The following is a 23,093-nucleotide window of genomic DNA, read 5'->3' as shown; positions in this document are numbered from 1 at the left end:
TAATTTTAATTTTGCCAACATTTTAGAGAGGGATATTATTATTCACATTTTATGTATGGGGAAACTGAGACCCTCAGGAGCTTCAGGAGCATACAGCTGGCAAGCTCCTGCACTAGGGTTCTCACCAAGCCTGACTGACTGAAGGACTGGGTTTTCACACACTGCCTTTTTTCTCTCATTATAAAGTCTCATAAGCAGGACTCTTAACTTTAGCCACTTGGCTTTTTTCAATTTGCAAAGTCCAAATAGAAATAAGAAATGCAACTGATCACTTCATAACCATTAAAATCACTATTATCACAAAAACAAAAAATAACAAGTATTGGAAAGGATGTGGAGGAACTCAAAGCCTCATAAATTACTGGTGGGAATAAAATGGTATGAAGAGAAACCACTGTGGCCATTCCTCAAGAATTAAACATAGAATTATCCTAGAACTAGAATTAACCTAGCAATTCCACTTCTAGGTATATGTCCAAAAGGATTGAAAGCAGGGGCTCAGCCAGGTGTTTGTGCACTTGTGTTCACTGAAGCACGGTTCACAATGGCCAAAAGAAAGAAGCAGTACTGTGGCTGAGCAACTGAGTAATAATAATAGCTGGTATTTCTGAATGCCTTCTACTGGCAAGGCTCTGCGATGAGTGTTCCTCGGTTATTTGCTCATTTAAACCTCACAGCAGTTCTGGCAGAGGGCACTGTTTTATCCCCATTTTAGAGCCTCAGCGACCTTGTCTATAAACAGATACTAATCACACCTGCTCCAAGAGATACTATCCACACAGCAGCTGGTTCACAACAGGAGTTAAGTAAAGGAAAGGGATTATTCTAAGAATACCTTTTAAAGGTATTATGAAGTATTACTTAAGAATATGACACTCTTAGTTTAAGCCAGCTGCTGTATGGAGAGTATCTCATGAGGCGGGTACTATTATTAGTGGATACTTCTGGATGAGGTGGCTGAGGCTCAGAGAGGTTAAGTGAATCACACAGGGTCCTATAGCTGGGAGCCAGTCAAACTGGAATGCAAAGTTGTATCTGCCTAATGCCAAGGCCTGTGACTTTTTGGCTCACTGTGGTGGCTCTGAAAAAGCTAATATGTGTACCTCCTGCATCTTGTAGCAGAATTGAGGTAGATGGGACATGATAGGGGTCCCTGAAAAATTCATGCAAGGAATAAATAAGAAATAAAGTCCAGGCAACATGTGTACTTGGGGGGAAGGGGGCGAAGATAATTCGTTACCCTCCTTTTGAAGCCTGTCCTTCTCTGGCCCAAGATTCCAACTGCAACTGAACAGAAAGAATGGACTTCAAAATAGTTTTCCTCCTCATAAAGGGTTGTTCTTTCTAGAAAACCAAAGCACTGACAGGCTCCCGGACTCCTCTCTGACAAGCTGATTTTTACAATGGCACTGCTTTGTTCTCTTGATTATTACTTAGCAGTCATCATTCCTGCAATTACTTTTCTAATTTCCCTTGCAAACTTACAGGCATTGTGACTCTTGTTACTTCCACATGCAAAGAACTTGCTGCCTGGGGTGTACTCCCAGAGTTCATCTAGTCTATGCCACCCAGAAACAAGAAAAGCTCTTAGAAAACTGAAGATACCATAGTGTTGTGCAAAAAAAGACAATGCCTTAGAAACATGTAGCACTTTGCAATTTATAATGCGTTTTTATTTATATTCACAGTAACCTCATAACATTTTATTACTGTCCCCTTTTCAAATGAGAGAAGTGGAGCTCAGATAGTCAACATGCCTCCAGCAGAATAGCACAGGGAGGGTGAGGCAAGACAGGGGCTTGACCCAGGTCTCCTGACTTCACAGGTTTTTTTCCACCAGAAAAATCATCACAACCATCATTATCATTTCTGAGAAGAGGGAATGGCAGTGAACAGTGTGGGTGAGGCTGTCTTCTTGAAAATCTTCAAGCCAAGCAACTGCATCTTATTCTAGTTACTGTGCTGGGAACTCATATTTCAAATGACTGGCTTCCTTCCATCTGCTAAGTACCCCCAAGAATCCCTGCTTCCCAGCTTCTTGCTCTTCTGCTGCTGGGGCTATGTTGTGCAGGAGCACACCTGGCAGACTGGACAAGGCAGCAGCCCCTAGTCACACTTCTCCTCTCCTCTCCTCTCTCCTTCCCAGGCTCCCAAAATAAAACACAACCATCCTTTACTATCTCTTTACTCATCTTCCAACCTGCCAAGGCTCCCCCTAAGCCTCCTTACTTTAAATAAATGCTTTTGTATTGCTCTGTGAATAGTCTAATCTTTTCTCCCTTTCATGTGATAATGCTCTGATTTACAGCAGCAGTGCTAGATAGAAATACACATATGTATGCAAAGAAGTGTCTTGTGTTTTACATTTTAAGGGGTGGTGACTGGTGAGGCACACAGAGGACTTCTGGGGTGCTGGATCTTTGTGCTGCTCACTTGGAAGATGCTCATTAAACTGTGCACATATGACTTGTGTGGTCTTCTCTATGTGGCTAAACTTGGATGAAAAAAATTCCAACAATATAGCAGGCAGTTTTGTAGTGGTGATGAACGAGGTAAAGGCTAATGAGTTTCTAGCAAGCATGCTGAAGAGGTAATCCTGGGGCTTCTGGCCAAGATGGAGGCATAGGTAGACACACTGTGCCTCCTCACACAAGCAAAATAAGGACAAAAACAATTTGAAACAAAAATCAACCAGTACTGAAAGAAAACTGAACTGCATAGAAGTCTGACAACCAAGGAGTTAAAGAAGACACATTCATCCAGACTGGTAGGAGGGGCGGAGTCCAGCAGCTGGGCAGAGAGGGCTCCCAGCAAAGTGGTGGCTGGCAGACCCTGGGTGCACAAGGCGGCAGCGGACATACCCAGTGAGGCAGTAGATTGTGGGAGGCCACAGCGTACAAGGCAGCTGGCAGACTGGGCGGTCCCACATTAATTCACAGATAAACCAGGCGAAACTGGGGAGAGAGAAAGACCAAGCAACCCAGGGTCCCAGCGCAGGGAAATAGAGCCTCAAAACACTGACTGAAAACACCTGTGGAGGTTGAGGTGCTGGGAGAAATTCCCCTCCTCACAGGAGAGTTTGCTGGAGAGACCCACAGGGGCCTAGAATGTACACAAACCCACCCACATGGGAATCAGCACTAGAAGGGTCCAATTTGCTTGTGGGAAGTGATGGAAATGACTGAAATCCGGCAGAGAGCAGAGCAAGCGCCATTGTTCCCTCTCCGCCCCCACCCCCACATACAGCATCACTACCTAGCAACTGGGTTACCCCGCCCTGGTAGACACCTAAGGCTCCACTTCTCACCACTAACAGGAATGTCAAGACAAAAAAAAAAAAAGGCCCAAACAAAAGAACACATCAAAGCTCCAGAAAAAATACAACTAAGTGATGAATAGACAGCCAACCTATCAGATGCACAGTTCAAAACACTGGTAATCAGGATGTTCACAGAATTGGTTGAATTTGGTTGCAAATTAGATGAAAAAATGAAGGCTATGCTAAGTGAAATAAAGGAAAATGTACAGGGAACCAGTAGTGATAGGCAGGAAACTGGGACTCAAATCAATGGAGTGGACCAGAAGGAAGAAAGAAACAAACAAACAGAAAAGAATGAAGAAATAAGAATTCAAAAAAATGAGGAGAGGCTTAGGAACCTCCGGGACAACTTTAAACGTTCCAACATCTAAATTATAGGGGTACCAGAAGGGGAAGAGGAAGAGCAACAAGTGAGAAACTTATTTGAACAAATAATAAAGGAGAACTTTCCCAATCTGGCAAAGTAAATAGACTTCCAGGAAGTCCAGGAAGCTCAGAGAATTCCAAAAAAGTTGAATCCAAGTTCCTATCAAACCATCAGTTGATTTCTCAAAAGATATCTTACAGGTAAGTAGGGGCTGGAAAGAAGTATTCCAAGTCATGAAAGGCAAGGACCTAATCCAAGATTGCTCTATCCAGCAAAGTTGGACCCAGATCACATGTCTCATAAATGGACCCAAGGAGAAACACATCAAGGCACATCATAACTACATTACCCAAGATTAAAATGAAGGAGAGAACCTAGAAACAGCAAGTGATAAGGAAACAGTTACCTACAAAGGAGTTCCTATCAGACAGTCAGCTGATTTCTCAAAAGATATTTTACAGGCAAGAAGGGGCTGGAAAGAAGTATTCCAAGTCATGAAAGGCTAGGATCTACATCCAAGATTGCTCTATCCGGCAAAGCTTTCATTTAGAATGGAAGGGCAGTTAAAGTGCTTCTCAGATAAGGTCAAGGTAAAGAAGTTCATCATTACCAAGCCCTTATTATATGAAATATTAAAGGGACTTATCTAAGAAAAAATAAAAAACACGTACAGTAAAATGACAGCAAACTCACAATTATTAACATCCACACCTAAAACAAAAATAAACTAAGCAAACAACTAGGACAAGAACAGAACCACAGAAATGGAGATCGCTGGAAGGTTAGCAACAGGGGAGTAGCAGGAGAAGAGATGGGGAAAAGATACAGAGAATAAGAGGCACAGATGGTGGGGAGAAAGTAGGGGGAGGGCAAGAGTAGTGTGGGAAATGTAGAAGCTAAAGAACTTATAAGTGTGACACATGGACATGAACTAAAGGGGAGAACGTGGGTGGGAGGGGGTGTGCAGGGTGGAGGAAAGTGAAGGGGGGAAAATGAGACAACTGTAACAGCATAATCAATAAAATATTTTTTAAAAGGGGTAATCCCTATACCAGCAAAGAGGCCCCCTTGACTCTTCAAGGGGCTTTCCACTTTGACAGCAGATGTCTTTGGGATGCTTCGGCGCTAACAAGTCCATAGCAGCCCTAAGAAGGGGCTGTTCACAGAAACCTACAGCTGGAACAAGGGTCCCAGGGTCCCAGGGAGTCTCTTCCTGGCAGCATCTCCTTAACCAGAGGGCATTTCAGAAGACCTCGTCCCTGCATCCAGGGAGGAACATTGAAAAAATCCCCTAGGTTATCCTATCACCTACATTGACAAAGAAAATCTTAACTTTTAGGTAATCTTTTTCTTGTTAAGATTTAAGAGTCAAATCTGTGAGGATGGATTCTATTCATTAACATACTTATATCTTCCTTAAATCTTCTAAATACGTTGTCTTCATGGATAAATTCAGTAATAATAATTAATTGTGAGGACCATTCCTAGAGCAGTTTGAAGTGACTCACTGTTTTTTTGACACACCATGTACTTTCAGATCACCTCATCCAAGCATGTTTTTCCTTTCTTTGTTTATCTAGAAAAGTCCTACCTATGCTTCAGGGTATGGTTTCAAGTCCTCATCATCTTCTTTTTCTTCTCCTTCTCCACCTTCTCCTCCTCCTTTTCTTTCTCCTCTTCCTTCTGGGAAGCATTTCTTTCCTGCTCCAGGTTGATCAAGTGGCCCCTTCTTTAGGGTGTAGGGCATTTTGTATCCATATCTACTGGGATTTACTACTTTGCACAATAGGTACTTTGAGTTTTTCCAAGGCAAACTTAGTTTCTTATTCCCATTTTAGTCCCTAATACCTGACCCAGTGCCTGTTACATCAAAAGCATGTCTGGATAAAGCAGCCACCTAAGATATTTCAATAGCTCATACATTTATAAAATAAAATAAACTTCTCTGACTGACTGTTTATAATGGTTCTATTTGTCATAACCAGAAACTGGCAACAACAAAAATGTCTCTCAGATAGAGGGATAGTTAAGCAAACTGTGGTACATCCACACCAAAAAGCACACCTCAGCATTAATAAGGAACAACTATTAATTCATGTGACAATTGGATGAATCCCAAGGGTCTTATGTCAGGAGTGAAAAAAAGTTAATCCCAAGAGGTTAACCATATGATTGCATTAATACAACACTCTTGAAATTAAAAATTATAGAAATAGAGAACCAATTAGCAGTTGCTGGAAGTTAGGAATGGTGGGAATTAAGGTGGTGGGTTAGAGTACAAAATAGCAGCATGAGGGAATCTTTGTGGCAATGAAATGGTTTTGCATTTGGAATGCAGTGGGAGTTATAGAAAAGTACACATTGTGAGAGATACCCTATTTTGATATCCTGGTTTTGATATTATTGTAATTATGTAAGATGTAACCCCTGAGGCACACTGGGTGAAGGGTACCTCTCTATTTTCTTTGTGACTTCCTGTGGATCTTTTATTTTATTTCAAAATACAAAGTTATAAAATGTTTCTAAAAACTCATTCTCTAAGGTCCTTTCTACTCTCTAATTGAGTGTGTCTATAACAACTTTTCGCATTTCCTACTGATTTCGATGTCAAAATGTTTCCACATAAATTAAATTACATCATTTCAAAGTTGCAGGATTTGCATGATGCAGCTACTCTTACCCCTATTTTACAGGCAGGGAAACCAAGGTTCAGTACTTGTTAATAGGTGAGGTGGCAAAGGTAGTATTCCAACTTGACACAATAACATTTCTACAGGCCTCTTTTCTCATCTGCAAAATAAGGGGATTTGGCAGACACTGCCTCTAAGGTGTACCCCACTCTAACAGCACAGCGCCTACACACTGTTTGTGCCCCAGCTGCCCTGCTTCTGAGTCAGCACGGGGATCTGATAGAGCAGAGGCTGTGCCCTAGAAGCTGCAACAAGAGAAAACAGTGCTGGAGGGCTGGCGTCATTTAAATGGAGGATTAGACTCCACAAATTCTCATTCTCCCAAGGCTAAGAATTGTTGGGAAGAGAAGCCCAGTGGCTCATTATTTTCCCTATTCCCATCTTTTTGGCTCTGTTCTCTGACACACCATTGACCCTAATTAAGGACACACTCTCCATGTCAAGGAAGTGAGCTGTGCAACATCTTACCAGGTTAGTGAAGATGTACGTGTAATAGGCTGACACCATCCCTAGCTCAGCTGCCTGCAAAGGGAAAAGAAGGAGATTAGCAAGGAAAGCAAATACCTGTGGAAAGTGAGTGAGCTGTGAGGGCTCTCCATAGCTTAGCTCATTACCCCTTGGCTTTAGGCTGAATAGAACACCTTGGTTTGTTCTTATTTTGCCCTTGACTTTGGAGGATGGAGCACAAAGACACAGTCTCTAGAACAGGGTCTCTCCACCCCCACCTTGCTCCCTGCCTTGGCAGTGACATGCACAGTTGGTATTCTCACGCACAAAACATTCCCACAGATATAAGCAGGTATCATGGAAACCTAAATGACTTTATGGGAAACAAAACAAATAACAAACCCACTACAACAATTATCTCCACAACCATTAACAATACCATGGCTAACACCCACTGTTTGGTGTGTGGGGAGCGCTAGAAAGCATTTCACTTGAATTAACTTGACCAGGTGGGTATTACCTCTACCCCTTTTTGACAGCTGAAAAAACTGAAACACCAAAAGGCCTGTCCCAGATCACATGTCTCATAAATGGAAAAGCTGATATTGGAGCCAGACAGCCTATACCTCCCAGGAGGACTCTGATATTAATGGAAATACTGACACAACTCTCTTAGGAGCCAAGTTATAGACAAGAGAGTCTGTGAGTTGTAGGCAATTCTCAAATTAACTCTGCAAGAAGTATACATCTGCAGTTGTGTGGGAAACAAGTGAATCCTTTGCAGAATTTAATTCTTTATTACTAGCAAGAAACAAGCTGGATGTGATCTGCCTCACCCTTGGCCGCAGCACACCAGTGTGTCATCACCCCACAGTTGAGAGCTGCTGCTTCAGAACACACGCCCTTAACTTACCTTTGCCGCCATCATAAATGCTCCTAACCAACCTCCCCATCAGTGTGCCCGGCTTTGAGTGGGACACAAGCTATAGAAACCAGGAGGTAGATGAGGCAAATAATGAGCCCAGTTCTCCCTGGGGCCCTCATTCCTCCTGACAGACAGGTAGGTTTTCATACTGCATCCTGCAGCCCTGGGTCACTGCAAAACCACTTTGTCCTGACCAGTGAGCTGCAGGGAGAGAAACAAGACTGGGGATGCTAACAGTTTCCTATTTCTCTCCCAAGGAGCTCTGATAACTTTGTGAGCATCCTAACAGGAGCCCTCTCTCAGTCTCCTTCAAGAACAGCCTGAGGTAATTATATCACCACACTCAAATGGGAAACTGAAGTGCAGAGGGCCTTCGGGACTGTGGCAAGATTATGTGAGGGTCACAGTGGAGCTTGATGCCTCTGTGTGAGGCTCCTTCTTCCTCCGGCAAAGCAAAGCTGTATTTCCTTCTCCTCTCCTGAGAGGATGATTTGGCAGGAAGCCCAGCCATTCCATCTCCCCACACTCATACTGTCCTTGTAAAATGCCATTCCTGTCACCACTGCCTAGGCTAATGGGCACGCCCCTGGTTGCAGGGATGGGCCAGATGCAGGAGGCTGAGAGAGGACATTAGACAGCTAATGCTTATTTTGTGAAATCTGCTGTACTAAAGATAAAAGACCAGATATTCTTGGTTTTTTAAGACTTGAATTCTAGGTAAACATAAAGTTCATTGCCAGAAAAGCCACTCAATAAAAGTAGGGATTTGCTCTGCAATCCCTGCTGAAATCAAGAGACAGCAGAGTGCAGCCAAGCTCCTGGCCAGGCTCACATGGGCATGCCAAGCTTCTGGAAGCCCCATGTGTTCTCTGCTCACCCTGCTGCCCACACTGAGTCCTGTGTCCCTGAGGTCCCCGAGTCTGGGCTGTAGTCCCCACAAAGGTGCAGCGTGGAGCCCCAGGGAAGCAGGAAGACTGAGTCCAGGCCTGATGCAGGGCCCACCTGCCTGGGGCCAGTAGAAAGTCAAATGGGAACAAAAGAGAGTTTCTTGATGCCTTTCTGGTCATTATTTATCAGTTTGGTTCCAAGGTCACAAGGGCTGAGGTCCATAAGTAGCCTCAGGAAAATCTTCCCCTGGCCACCCAGCAGAACCATTTGCTAATAGCGGTCATTACAGGCCCAGTTTCCTTCAAAAACACAGCCATTAGAAAATTAAAAAGTATTTTTAATGAAAATACCTGGTAATGGCAAGGGTGCTACAGGACACCCATACAATGCAGGTAGGAGTGTAAATTATTATGCACTTTTGAAAGGCAATCTGGCAAGTCATATCAAAATCCTTCAAAAATATACAACTTTCACTCAGTAATTCTACTTCTAGAAATTTATGATAGAAAAATACTCATGAATGTGCATCAACATTTATGTATAAAGAAATATGTGCATCCCATCATTATTTGTTATAGTAAAGATTAAAAATAACCTGCCACTCCAATAATAAAGAAATAGCTAAATAAATTATGGTACATCATGACGGGAAATGATGCATCCATTAAAATATTCATAGAAAAATATGTAATGACATGGGGGAAATACATAGCATATAATTAAGCACTAAAAAGGGTAACAGAAGAATATGTGCAGGGTGGTAATTTAGGGGAAAATGTATCTAAAGGCAGAAAAAGTAGGCATCAAAATTTAATAGTGGTAATATCTGGGTAATGGAATTGTGAATAATTTTTATTTTATTCTATGTGCTTTTCTGAACTATCCAAAATTTCAACAACTAGACATAGTATTTGAGAGAGAGAGAGAGAGAGAGAGAGAGAGCGAGGAAACCCAGCTGTTTATGCTGGAAACCACGAGAGTCCTGGGCAAGGACTACCTCTGTTCACACAGGCTCTGCTGCTGCAGGGGAAATGTGCATTCTGACCTGCCCTCTGCAAAGGGGCTGGGGGGACATCTATCTTACTCCCTACTCCCTACCTTTCCTGAGGACTCCTCAGAATGTATTTCTTATGTCTTAAAACTAAGAGGACTTTCCATTCTGATGACTTTGTTGATCCTAGCCCCAGACATAAGAGAAGAAAGAGAAAAAAGAATAGAAGAAAAAATTATCTATGTGGGTATGCATGTATGTGTGTGAATTGGATATATGCATATACACATGGGTTTGGAGTTGTGAAAAATTACTACAGCAATGGGCTGAAGGGGTAATCCTCAATACTCAGAGAACTCATTCAACTCTCTTACTAACTCAGACATAAACTAGCTGGGGAGGGGAGGTTAGGAAGGAGGGAGGGAAGGAGAGGAAGAGACAATCTTCTGAGTGTCTGCTGGGCCCCTCGTAGCTTGGCAGAGGGTAAGGAGGAGCGTCACTCCCCCAGTGATAGATGTCAGGTTGCTTTTAGATGTGTAATTAAAATGGCATTGGAGGAGGCCATGTACCTGAAGAGGCTAGGGAAGCTGCTGCAAGCCATGGAGGAGCTCGGAAGCATTGTCCACTCTATTTGGGGTTGCATGCTTAGCCCAGCCACCAGCCCAGGAGCTGGTGCCAGTTGATTGCAAGGATGCCCAGCTATTTCCTACTGTTTGTCCAGCACGGATGCCCAAGTGCCTGACTTCTTTCTCTGTGTATGTTCCTGTCCTTCCTGACCCAACCTCATAGAGACCCAGTTTCCACGAGTGTATGTTCTGATGCAGGGACCCCTCTCTGTGTTCTGGAGGGGTGGGCACGAAAACTGCCTGATAGGCTGTTAGAGACAACTGTGCAGACTTAGCTCTGCTCCTCCCAGGCCTGGAAAAATGCCGTTCATCTTCCAGAGTCTGAGTGCCTTCATCTGCCAAGTGAATATGTTATGCCTACCTCACGTGGTCACTCAGGGTTACATTGGGAAATTACACAGTAGTGCTTTGTGAATGGTGGCACACATGTAAAGATTATATGCAGGACCAATATTCATCAACACACACACACGATTGCTCTTGGTTGTCCAAATATGAAAATATTTCTATATCTCTTGGCAAACAGCCTCTATCCCCCAAGTATCCTACCCCTACCATCCTAGACCCTCCTAGAAACCCATGGACTTCATCTCAGAGCCCCTGGCAGGGTCTAGGTTTGGCTAGTGTCTCAGCTGGTGGCTACCCTACTGCACGGCAGTTGAGTATTTTTATCACATCTCCATCATCCTACTTTCTCCCTTCAGCCTTTGGGAGCTGTTCACTGAAACTAAAGCACACAAAAGCTTGCAGGGCTTAGAGGTCCAGCCCAGGGCTCCTTGCACCTCAGTCCAGGAAGACACCCACAGCAAGAAGGGGGCACAGTGCCAGTGCAGTGGGAGGGAGGGGGAGAAGGATGCTCAGGCCCACCAGCCTACACCCAGCCCAGCTCCCACCTTGAGGAGGATGGTGTGAGACAGGGAGGCATTGGCGTGGATGATGATGGTGGCTGTCTTGTCATCTCGGATCTCTTTGAGGAGTGGGGTGGGGTCCCTGGTGTCATCCAGCATCCGCACTGACAGTGTGTCCTTGGAGATGAGGAATTGCCGGAGCAGCCTCTCGAGGTTTAAAAGGCCTGGAGGGGAGAGAGGAGGAAGGCTGCCTGAGGAGCCACCAGAGGAAGCTCATGGGCCTGGCCCCACTCCTACTGATTAGCAGGTACATCTTTACTGAGCAAGTTTCTTAACCTGTTTGGGCTTCAGATAAAGGTTGCTTTTAGATGTGTAATTAAAATGGCATTAGAGGAGGCCAAAGTACTTGAAGAGGTTGGGGAAGCTGCTGCAAGTCATCCCATCTTCAATAAAAAGAATGCTCCTAAGCTTCCACAGTTTCCCCCAACTCTCCTGTGGATGTTCCTTGAAGGGAGAGAATGCAGTCTCGGGAGGCAGACTGGAGGGTTCCCACTTTCTCACAGCCACATGAGCAGCACTGCAGTGGGCAGACCTGGGCTCAGAGACCACCAGGCCGTGAATTCTCTCCCTAACTTAGCCACTCACCCACAGTGTGACCTTTCTGTGGCCTGGTCTCCTGGCCTCACTTTGTTCATCTGAGAAATGAGAATAATGACAGTGGTCTGCTCACAAGGCTGTGGTGAGGATTAAATGAGGTAACACATGAAACCCTTAGGCCTGAGCCTCGCACAGGGCAGATGCTCACGAATGCTCCATGCGGCTGCACCACAGCCTTCCTTTCCTGTGGAAAGGAAGGGGCAGGGAGCGGTGACCTGAAGATCAGAGGGCCCAGAAATCAGGTCTAGCAAAAACACTTTGAACTCCTTTCTCAGAGTGTAGAAGCTGCACGGGACAAAGTATTATTGCAATTTTAAAAGAACAGGCTCTGAACCACACTTCTACAGGCAGTCCTGTAGGCCAAGAACAAAACAGGAAAACTGGGACTGAGCTGAGGGCGCTCCCTTCCCCCTCTTGCTATTTGCTGCCTAGAAGCAGTGGGGCTAGGAGGGGTTCCGGAATTATCTCATTAATTCTGCTCCATCTCTATCAAGAGGCAGGCCAGCAGGAGGGTGTGTGCAGTGGGGGTCTCCTGGGAATATAGTGTCTCAAGTCTAGTGGACACAGACCCACAGACATTTGCTCTTAAAGCAAGTTCAATAGTAACATTTATTAAATCCTTATTATTGCTCTAGGTAATGAGCTAAATGCTTCACATGGCTCATCTCGTCAAAGCACTCACAGCCCGTGATCGGGCACCATGGTCCCACAGCACAGGGAGCATGAGGTGTGACTCTAAACTCCCTCACACTGGGCTTCATACACTGACTGGAGGGGACGGCTGGCTTTCTGACTGGGCCAAGGCTCCCACACCTCAGTTCCTGTACTGGGTAAAGGGACATTTAATGTAGGAATGTCTTAAAAATGGCCCAGAAACTCCTCTCCATTCAGGTAACCAACTCTCTTGACCCGTGAGGATTAAAAGGAAAAAGAGAAAGGGGCTGTGAAAAGGATCACATTGCTTTTTTCTTTCTGTTAGAAGAGGTAACAGGCCTTGCCTGGTTACACAGGGACAGAGCAGGGATTGGAATTCCCACTCTCTCATCTTTGTCCAGCCTTCTTCCCATGAGACCAGGCTACTTCTTATGGCCAAACACAGAGGAGGCAGCAGGCATAGAACAGAGGGAGGCCCCAGGACATTTTCTCTACACCCAGGCAGAAAAGCATACATTGCTGTGTTCGTTCTCTCTTTCTCTCTCTCTCAGAAAAGGTAGCAGGGTAGAGCCCAAGGGCCTGGCCTCCCAGAGACAGGAGCTCTGGAAAGGGGGTGCCAGCCCTCTATCTTCCAGTCATTGGGCCTAAGAAGCATTTCAAGGAATTGGAGGCTGCACAGAAAGGGGTCCCGGGCAAGCCTTGGGAGGGCCTGTTATTCACCAAGCGGCTTCAGAAACAACCAAGCTTTGCAAGCCACAGAATGGGATTGGCCTTTCCTTCCTTCCCCAACAGGGCCTGACCCAGACTTGCAAGGGTCTGCTACTGTCTGGGCCCCTCCCACCCCTCTCCATCCACCTCCATGAAGAATGGCCATGATTTTTCCAGTGTACTTCCTGCCAATCCCTGATGCAGAGGATGTGGATTCGAGCTCAGGGTCAGCCCTCACTGGCTGTGGACCTTGTCAAGCCTCTTCACAACTCCATCTTCATCTGTCAGATGGATATAACAGGCCAGGCCTCTGTGACAGCCTGCATGAAAGCACTCTGAAGCACGGGAACATATATATAGTATCAGTGTAACTCTCATTTTCACTCAGCCCCACAAGAGTGCCAGGCACTGGGCCAGAAAGGTGCCAGCAGAGAAGATGGATCAGATGCAGACCCTCCAGGAACACAGAGTGCAGGCACTTGTAGCTAAGGTTGTAGAAAAGTTCAACTCATGTCCCTATTTTCTTTGATGGCCTAATAATTTGGTATTCTAGGGGCAGCCCCATTTTGTCCTATATGTAAAATGGAGAGAATATTCACCACATCTTCCTCACTATTGATGTGAAAAGCACAAAAATCACTCTGACAAGGAGCCATTCTTCCTGAGGAGGCCACAGAGGAGGAACAGCCATCTCCCTGGCTCAAGGAAAGCTTGGCCTGGGCATGCTATGGGGAGGGAGCATGCAGCTGGAGAGAAGGGAAGTGTGGCAGTGGTAGAATGCATGGGTCCTGGAATGTGGCATGGAGAATTTCTGGAGTGTGGCTGACAAGAGGCCAAATCCCCTGCGATGGTTTCATGTGGGCAATGAACTTTTCAGCAGGATGAGGCAGGAGATCCTAGGGGATGACAGCAGGATTATGCACAGCACAGAGACATCGGTTCAAGGCAGCCAGGGATGCACCCCTGCTTTACAATTGGCTGGTGTTCTGAGTTCCCAGGAAACAGTCTCCCAGATGCCACATACACTGAAGACCCTACTGCTGCCCATCCCCAGCATGCCCATCCTGCTGCCCCTTGGGGTGCTTGCTACCTTTTAAACAAAGAAGCTGCATCATTCCCCCATCCCCCCTGGCTGAGACACAGGGTAGAGGGAGGTTAGGGGAGAAGGGCAGTGAGTCTGGGGCAGTCTGCACCCTCACCCACAATCTCCCACTGGTTACTCCTTTCCCCAGCTTGCACCCCACCATAGCAGCAAAAGGAGCACAGGGTCTGGTGGTGAATCCCAGCTCTAGTGCTGCCAACTAGTTAGTGTGAGCAATTTCCTCTACTCTTCACATCTCAGTGCTCTTGTCTGAAAGTAAGAATAATAGCAGCCATACAGGGTGAGTAAAAGGATGTCAATCAAATAACTGGAACAGTGTCTGTCACCTGGAAGGCACTTCAGAATCTATTTTCCATTTATCTCCCTCCCCCACTTTCATATCCCAACTATCCTTCACACCACCTCCCAACTTTTGGAAAATTTATTACCTAATCCAAAAAATATAGCCCTTGGTTATGTCAACCAATGGTCATTGGTGCCAGTTCACCACCAACAGGAATTCCCAATTTCGGGTGCTGTGAGAAGGAAACTTGATTCAGTACAAACAGCTCAATGGTACAACAGCATTGCTGTGCAACAGCCCAACAGTGTGGCAAGAGGCTTCCCTAGGGCCAGCATCCTCTTCAACTAGGCAGCTCTGCTCCTCAATAGTCTAGTCTAGTCTAGTCTAGTCTAGTCTAGTCTAGTCTAGTCTAGTCTGGTCTAGTCTGGTCTGGTCTGGTCTGCCTTGCCCTATGCCCATGCACTCTGCTCCAACCTAGAAATTGTGTCTCTACTCAATGGAAAGCGCACTCCCAAACCCACAGAGGAGCTGGCTTATATGAACAGAAGTCCCTGCCCCTGGTCCCCGATTGGTCTGTCCTCATGCAAATGAAGATGCCAAATCCTCACAATTTGATTGGTCCAAAGGCACTGTTCTGATTGGTCAGAATAGAGCTGCTCTGATTAGTCAGAGCTGAGAAGCTCTGATTGGATGGGGAAAGCCTCAGTCCTATTGGTTGAAATAGGATTCCAGGAACTCCTCTATAAGGTTTGGCAACAACACTATGCAGGGCAGCATTTTAGTACGCAGATGTAGGCAGTCTAGGGCAGAGGCTTCTCCATGAAAGTACAGATTACATGAGAGGCCTCTGTGCAGAAATAGCTGCTAGGCTCTGCCTTTTCTTTTCTTTTCTTTTCTTTTCTTTTCTTTTCTTTTCTTTTCTTTTCTTTTCTTTTCTTTTCTTTTCTTTTCTTTTCTTTTCTTTTTCTTTCTTCTCTTCTCTTCTCTTCTCTTCTCTTCTCTTCTCTTCTCTTCTCTTCTCTTCTCTTCTCTTCTCTTCTCTTCTCTTCTCTTCTCTTCTCTTCTCTTTTCTTTTCTTTTCGAGCCTAGTTAGTTACCAGGAGCTCTTAGGTATCATTTTTTTCCTTTCAAGATTCACAGTTATAACCATGTAAAATATTTTGCAGGATACACATATGTATATATGTGTACATTAATATACTCATATATACTAATTATTTCATCATGTTGGATTGGAGTCCCATTCAAACTTCTCTGCACATCCCCAGCATGAGGCAGGTTGCAGGGTGCTTGCTGATGCACTGACCTACAGACTGTTGGGCAAAGAAAGTGACCTTAGCAGGCCGGAGGAGCATCAGTGCCAGGGGAACAAACACTGTGTCACCTGAGGGTTAGCCGAAGGGATGATGTGCTTGACTTGAGGAAGGGTGAGAAGGGATGTCATGGGACACACTTGTTCTTGACAGCCTCAGGAACTGCTCCAGTAATGAGGAGTGGATGGAAGTCACAGGAAGACAGAAGACCACCTACTCAAGCTGTTTAAGGATGTGGTGGGCTGTATAATGCGGTGATGGATTCCCAGTCACTGGAGGTAACCAGGGAAAGGCTGAAGCCCCTCTTGAGGACCAATGCACAAGGAATTAAACCAGTGGTTGAAAAGCTGAACTAGAAAAATATTGACATATTTCCAGGCCACAAATTCTCCAATTCTATAAATTAGAGAGGGATACTTTCTTTTTTATTATTTTAAGCATTAGAAGAAATCTGCAGAAAAGTAACTGTGGTTTAGTTACGTTAAAAATATTAGGAGTATTTTCAGTGGAGTTTGACATTTTTCAATGGTCATTCTCCTCACTTCTATCTGTTTCATGAAACTAAGAGATTTACTAAAGGAAGCTACTACCACAGGGGTTAAAAGCTTCTCTCTCCCTGGCTTTCCTTTCACCTCCATTCCAACCCTTCTCTCCAATAGGACCCCTGGCCCAGCAGTAGGTCTGCTTGCCAAGTCCAAGGCTGCAAAAGACCTGAGGAACCTCTAGTATTGCTCAGGATGGAACAGGATGAATCAAAGAGAGACTCAGCAGGCCAGCCACTGTAGAAAGAAGGAAGAAGGCTAGCTTTGGGAAATGGAAGGCAGGGACAGAAGGAGAGTGGAGGGAATGTGAAAGGCACAGCCAGGTAGGACAATACCGAAGTGAAGGGTTTTCAGGGGACCCAGAAGACCCTTGTATGAAAAAATAGGAATAAACACCCATTTCACCTGCCATTACTTCCTCTCCACTAGCTGACTTCCTTGGCTGCAGGCTTTCATTCTATAAAAGGCTAATGTTCCCAGGAGGGCGGCACTCTCACATCTTTAAGGAGGCAACTGATACAATGCTGACCTCAGGGGACTGTGGTGAGGACTCAGTGAGGTGACATGAGTTTATTACTGTGCACTGTGCAAAGCCTCGACCCCCCTCCTGCTGGCCAGGCCCACATGCCTTGGGGTATGTGGTTTTCAGACCTGCTCCACAGAGCAGATGAGGGAGAGATGAGGGTCCAATGTGTTACCAGTGGGGAAGGGGCACAGAATGAGATCAAATGCTTGAACAAGACATTGCACTTGTTTCCCAGTTTTGTCTCATCCCACAGTAGGTTCGGCCCCAAGAACAGGCAGGGGCCCCAAGAACAGGCAGGAAGGGCCAGAACACAGGGGCTAGAGGAGAAGAGAGAGAGTGGTGGGAGCAAGCATCTGGGCTCTGCCTGGCCATCAAGATCAACCCCTCATCTGAGCAAAAGGATGGGTGTGGGAAAGGACAGATGCACATGGCCTCTGTGCTCCCATCAATCTCCTGACTTCGGGCTGTTTGCATCCACCTTGGGCTTCAGCCACAGGGCCCAGCAGGTGTCCCTGCCTAAGAATGGCCTTCATGTGTCCTGAGTCACTTCACACACACATCACTGACCCTGAGATAATACCAGGGAGGCAGGTATTGTCATTATGATATCCACATTATATTATGTATATTATATTATACCTATATTATACATGGGTCACTGAGGTGGGGGAGATGCAGTGAATGAGATCCTAGAGCTACAAAATCTGGAGCAGAGCAAGATCCAAGCCCAGGTTTTCTGACTCCAAATTTTGGTCTCTGATTCACCACCTCAGTTGGTGTGGAAAGGCCTCAGTCCTCACATAAAATAGGAAAGATGGTCCCTCACTTCTGTCTCTTCCACGGTTATCAGAGAGGCAGAGAGAGGAGGTAACAAGAACCATATGACCGTGAAAATGAACTTAATCTCTCTTTTCTTCATACATATAATTATAATATTTCTAGAACTCTCATAAATGATTATCATGAGGTTTAAATGAGGTAATTTAAAATCCTTAGTAGTGTTTGACACACAGTAAGTGCTCAATAAGTGTTTTTTTATCACTATGAGCAAAAGACCTTCCATGGCGCTTCCTGGGGGTGGCATAGGCAAAAACTACTACTGCCCCAGTTACTCTCTCTCACAAGAGGCCCTGGGTATTATTCCTTCCACCCCCAACCTTCACTCCCTACTGCCAGAACCAGAGTCATAGTATAAAGTAACAGTAATTAAATGTGTATTATGTTCTGGGCCCAAATACCTTCCACTCAATTACCCTGGGAGGCATTATTATCCCTACTTTACACAGGAAAGAACTCAGGCTCAGAGAGGTAGGGTGACCTGCTTACCATCACACAGCTCATGAGTAGTGGAATAGCCTGGTGTGATGGCAAAGATGGTTCTTTTTTACTGTGCAGTTCTGAATTCTCTTCAGCGGCACTTACTTCCAAGGAGACTAGGGTCTGCTGTTCTCCAACAAGATGGTTACAACCAAGCTTAGTAACCACAAGTATGTTATAAGGACAGAGCCAAACTCTGGTCATTCTGTCTAGGGCCTGACCCATCCTTGTTCAAAGGGATCCATGAAAGAGAGGACAGGAACTCTCTGGTGTACTGCATATACACCAGGTGTGGACATGTATTATATCCTAAGTATGTTGTCCTGTGTGATCCCCTCAGCCATCTGGGAGAGAGGTAAACTGTCCCTTCTAGAAAACTGACCCCACATTTTAGACAGGATAGCAAGAAGCTAGAGAGTGCCTGAGTCCCTTCCCAAGTTCACACAGGCAGTGGGACAACTGGCAGAATCACAGGACACAGGAAACTTAGCCACAAAACAGGTGTGAAAAGATTTAGAAACACCAAAACAATTATGCAAAAAAGATTTTATCTATGTACAGAGAAACTAGGAAAATACACACATATTACACTTGTGACCACAAGGCATTGAAAGCTTCGGGTTCATCTGGAGAGTTTCCAAGATAACTCTGGGGCAGGGCCAGACGATCACACCCTCGGGCCCTGGGGGCCACAGTGGGGAAGCTCAGCTCTCCTTGCAAGACCCCAAACAGCAAATCTCACCCCCGACTCTGTGGAGATACAGGATGACCTCTGCTCCTCACCCCTTCTGCTCCCCCTAGCCTCACTAGAACTAGGCTTGTGGAGATGACTTTTTCCCCATCACAGCAAAAATAATGTAATCTACAACAGAACTCTAGTTAGTCCAAAACCTGCTTATTAAAAAAACTACTTTGGGGAAGAAAGAGAATAAGTGGTTTGATTCCCCATGGAATGATCTCCATTATGCCTAATTTTGACAGATGGAAAATAGAATTAAATTCCTGTTCCTAATTTGACTTCCAGTGTCTCTTGGCCCTGAATTAATGAGGAAGATGGGACAGTGTCTCCTCCCAAGTTCTGAGCTGCATTCCCTTTAGTCCCTCATTTCTTCATCCTTTGATTAGATTTTTAAATCCTCTTTGCCCTTTAACTTCTGCTCTGCCCCACCTTCCTTCCCAGGGCCCTGGTAGGTGGGAGTAGATTGATGCAGCAGCTTAGAGAGATGAGCTCCCCAAGTAGAGGTGGCCCCCTGTGGTTGGTGAGCCCCCTTGGCTGTGGGCTAGCCACCTCTACCCCCTGGGGAGGCTCATCCTCTCCAGGACTGCGATGTGCTCCGCCATCCTGGACCCTGCTTGAGGGAGCAAGGGGAAACACTGCTCTAGAGAGGTCTCTGCCCTTCAGAGGACACTGTGCCTGCCAGGCAGTCTGCCCCAAGCTGCTGCTCTGAGGCTGTGTGCAGACAAGAGGTAGGAGGAGTTGTGGAGGAGGCAGGCCTGGCTCAGAGTCAGAAAACCTGAGTTTGTCTTGACATCGCCACAAACCAGCTGTGTAATCTTAAGCAAGTCCCTTAATAATTCTTTTTTTGTCTCTAGAATGACTGAGGGTAGGAGGAGGTAAAATAGCAAAACATAAGTGAAATTGCTTTGCAATCAGCAAGGAACACTGAAAGACAAGGAAAGTCATTATTCTAATAGAAATGGCCCTGGGCCAGGAGGCAACAGAATCTAGCCTAGTGCCCAATGCATAGTAGATGCTTAACAAACATTGAAAAACTCCCTTCCCAAAGCCCAGGAAGACCTGAAGCAGAGGAAACAGAGTTCAGGTTGATAGCAAGAGGGACTGTGGCTAGACACAGAAAGAACTTCCTATCATGTTGGTGAGACATTGCACCCAGCACTGAGGAAAACTGCAGGAGAATCTTTGCCTGGAGATACTTACAGCCTGTTCCTCATCTCTCAGCATTCTCACTGCATGGGGTGTACCAGTTTGGTGCTGGTGCACCCCACGCACATCCATTCAATGGTGCAAGGATCCCACAAGTGGAGGGCCATCTGGTGGAACATAAGGTTTCCCAACCATATTCCATCAAATGGTATCATACTATGGGCTTTCAACTCAGCATCCTTTTGGGCTTATTGTCAAACCTATTTGAAAGATGATGTGGTGAAATAGCTGTTTTGGTATATGACAATTAAGAGTGTCCATGCTAACAAGTGCTGTGAGTTTGTGAGTCTCTACACAGAGTGTTATCCAACATTTCTGGGTTTGGGAGGGGAGGGCCATAAAATTCTGTGTTCATAAAACACTGATTTTCTGAAGTAGTATTGTCTAACAGAACTTTCAGCAGAGATGTTCTATATCTGCACTATCCACCTGTGGCCACTGAGTGCTTGAAATGTGGCTGGTGAGACTGAGGAACTGAATTTTCAATTTTACTTACTTTAAAGTGGGGAATTCTAATACCTCTATATCTTGAGTTGTTGTAACAAACTGTATATAAAGCACATATTGGCTTCTAGTCCACGACAGTGGCAGAGGAAACCCTGAACTCATTTGTTCCCAGGAACACATGGAATTTACACCTACAGACAGAGCAATGCCCTTGAAGAAAAACTGAGGGACACAACAAATGAGAGAGAGAAAGAGAGAGAATGAGAACGAACACAGAAATTGGACTTCCTAGCTCTAGCTCCAGTATCCAGCCTCATGACTTACTCTGAAGTCTCTTCAGTTGGCACTCAGCCTAGTCCGTGCTCCTGCCCAGGTGTGGCTTGTCCCAGGACTTCCTGTCCACAGCTGCTTCAGCTACAACACCAGAGTCTTACCTCAGGGAATCCTTACCACTCTCACTCCCTCCAGCTTCTGCTCCAGGTCCTGGTGTGGCTGGCCCCTGGAACTACTGGGACTACAAGAGGCATGGGCCCACTCCAGCTCCAGCTCTAACCAGTCTGCCAAGGTGGTCTCAGTGAAGCTTACCCCCAGGACTTCCCGTGGACCATTCCCACCCTAGCTACGCACGCCTTAGTAAGACTGGTCTACCAAGGACTCCCTAAGGCCCACGCATGCTTCAGCCCCAGCTGGCCTGCCAAGAACACCCAGCACATGCAGTCCATAAAGAAAGAGCTCGGGCCCTGGCTGGTGTAGCTCAGTGGATTGAGCACAGGCCTGCGAACCACATGATCGCAGTTTGAGTCCCAGTCAGGGCACATGCTTAGGTTGCAGGCCGGTTCTCTGCAGGCCAGTTCCCAGCAGGGGTCGCACGAAAGGCAACCATACATTGATGTTCCTCTCTCTCTCTCCTTCCCCCCTTCTCCTCTAATGATAAATAAATAAAATCTTAAAAAAAAAAAAAAAGAAAAGAAAGAGCTCGTACACAAGGTCATTCCTGCAAGACCAGGAGAGGTTGCTGTTTTGCCTAACTCAAAGACACAAACACACAGAGACAGATAAAATAAAGAGATAGAGAACTTTGTCCCAAACAAAAAACCAAGATGAAAACCCAGAAAAATAACTAATAAACAGAAACAAGCAATCTATCAGATAAAGAGTTTAAAACACTGGTTATAAGGATGCTCAAAGATCTCAACAAAGACATTGGAAACATAAAAAAGGAGACAGAAAACATAAAAAAGACCCAGTCAGAAATGAATATAATAATGGAAATGACAGATATATTCAGGCATGAATAGCAGAGCAGATTAGATTAAGCAGAGGATCTAATCAGTGATTGGGCAAACAAGGTAGTAAAAACACCCAATCAAAACAGCAAAAAGAAAAAGGAATTTTTTTTTAAAAATGAAGATGCCGTAAGGAGCCTCTGAGATAACAACAAGCACACGAATATTTGCATCCCAGAAGAACAGAGACAGGAACAGAGAACCTATTCAAAAAAACAATGGCTGAAAACTTCCCCAACCTGGTGAAGGAAACAAACGCTCAAGTCCAGGAAGCACAGAGAGACCCCAACAAGATGAACCCAGAGAGACCCACACCAAGGCACATCATAAGTAAAATGCCAAAGGTTAAGTCATCAAGGATTTTTTTTACTTCAAAGTTAGACATAAAGAGAAACAAATAAGCTTAACTATATACCAAATGGGTAACAATGATATTAAAGAAAAATGGAAAAGGAAGAATTCGAGTAACTTTTAGCTATAATACTTTCACTTCTTTTAGTCTGAAGATATAATGGTCAGAACTGCAGAAAAACTTAAATGACTTAATAGGTCAGTAGGTTTATTGTTAACAATGGTGTGGGTGTAGCGATCTGAAACAAGTTTATTTGTATTGTAGAATTAAACAAAGGAGTAAATATATGGATTGTCTTGGGAGCCAGGCTTCTCATGATGAGATAAAGGAGCTATAAATATAATATGATGAAAGGCAAGAATAACAGGAAATGGGTATTTCCCTAGTCTTTCCAGTGAAAGGACAGTGGCAATGAGCACACCTAGCTTCCAGATCTCAAGTTCCAATATCATGACCCACTAAAAAGAATCAGAGGTCCTTAGCAAAGTGACTGAACCTAGGGCTGGGGGGCTGGGAGTGCCGGCCTAGGCCATTGTGTGCCAAAAGTGAGAATGTGCTCAAAGAATGGCAGGCACGAAAGCCAGATGGAAGGAGCTCCCACTGCTAAACCTGGGACCATCTGAGCATCAAAATTCGTAATGATAGTAGAGTACTATAACCTACTGAGTAAAATCAGAATTCATGGATCATATTGACAGAAGTAAATAAATAAGCAAGCAGGAAAGAACCTTATAATAAAATGTCAATGAATAAATGTGGAAGAAATGATAGAGTGTAAAAATCACTATCTAGCGATCATTAGAGTCATTGGATTCAGGAAAGAGCCATCAATGTACTCAAACCTCAATAATCTCCCCACA

At 45.1% G+C, this 23,093-nt stretch overlaps 1 protein-coding gene across 5 annotated transcripts in view; it reads right to left on the bottom strand.

The window, feature by feature from the left end:
• GRIK4 (glutamate ionotropic receptor kainate type subunit 4) overlaps positions 1–23,093 on the bottom strand; it is a 478,818-nt gene that overhangs the window by 123,522 nt on the left and 332,203 nt on the right. For all 5 annotated transcript variants that reach the window (XM_053670672.1, XM_053670675.1, XM_053670674.1 and 2 more), the window contains 2 exons: positions 11,147–11,325; positions 6,845–6,898 (listed from right to left, as the gene is read on the bottom strand). In XM_053670672.1, coding sequence (XP_053526647.1) covers positions 6,845–6,898; positions 11,147–11,325 — 233 coding nt within the window. The remainder of the gene's footprint in view (positions 1–6,844; positions 6,899–11,146; positions 11,326–23,093) is intronic.

The sequence above is a fragment of the Artibeus jamaicensis genome, unplaced genomic scaffold (assembly GCF_021234435.1).
Source record: "Artibeus jamaicensis isolate MK-2021 breed Jamaican fruit bat unplaced genomic scaffold, CSHL_Jam_final contig_601, whole genome shotgun sequence".
Lineage (NCBI taxonomy): Eukaryota > Metazoa > Chordata > Mammalia > Chiroptera > Phyllostomidae > Artibeus > Artibeus jamaicensis.
This window is presented reverse-complemented; position numbering and strand designations above follow the sequence as displayed.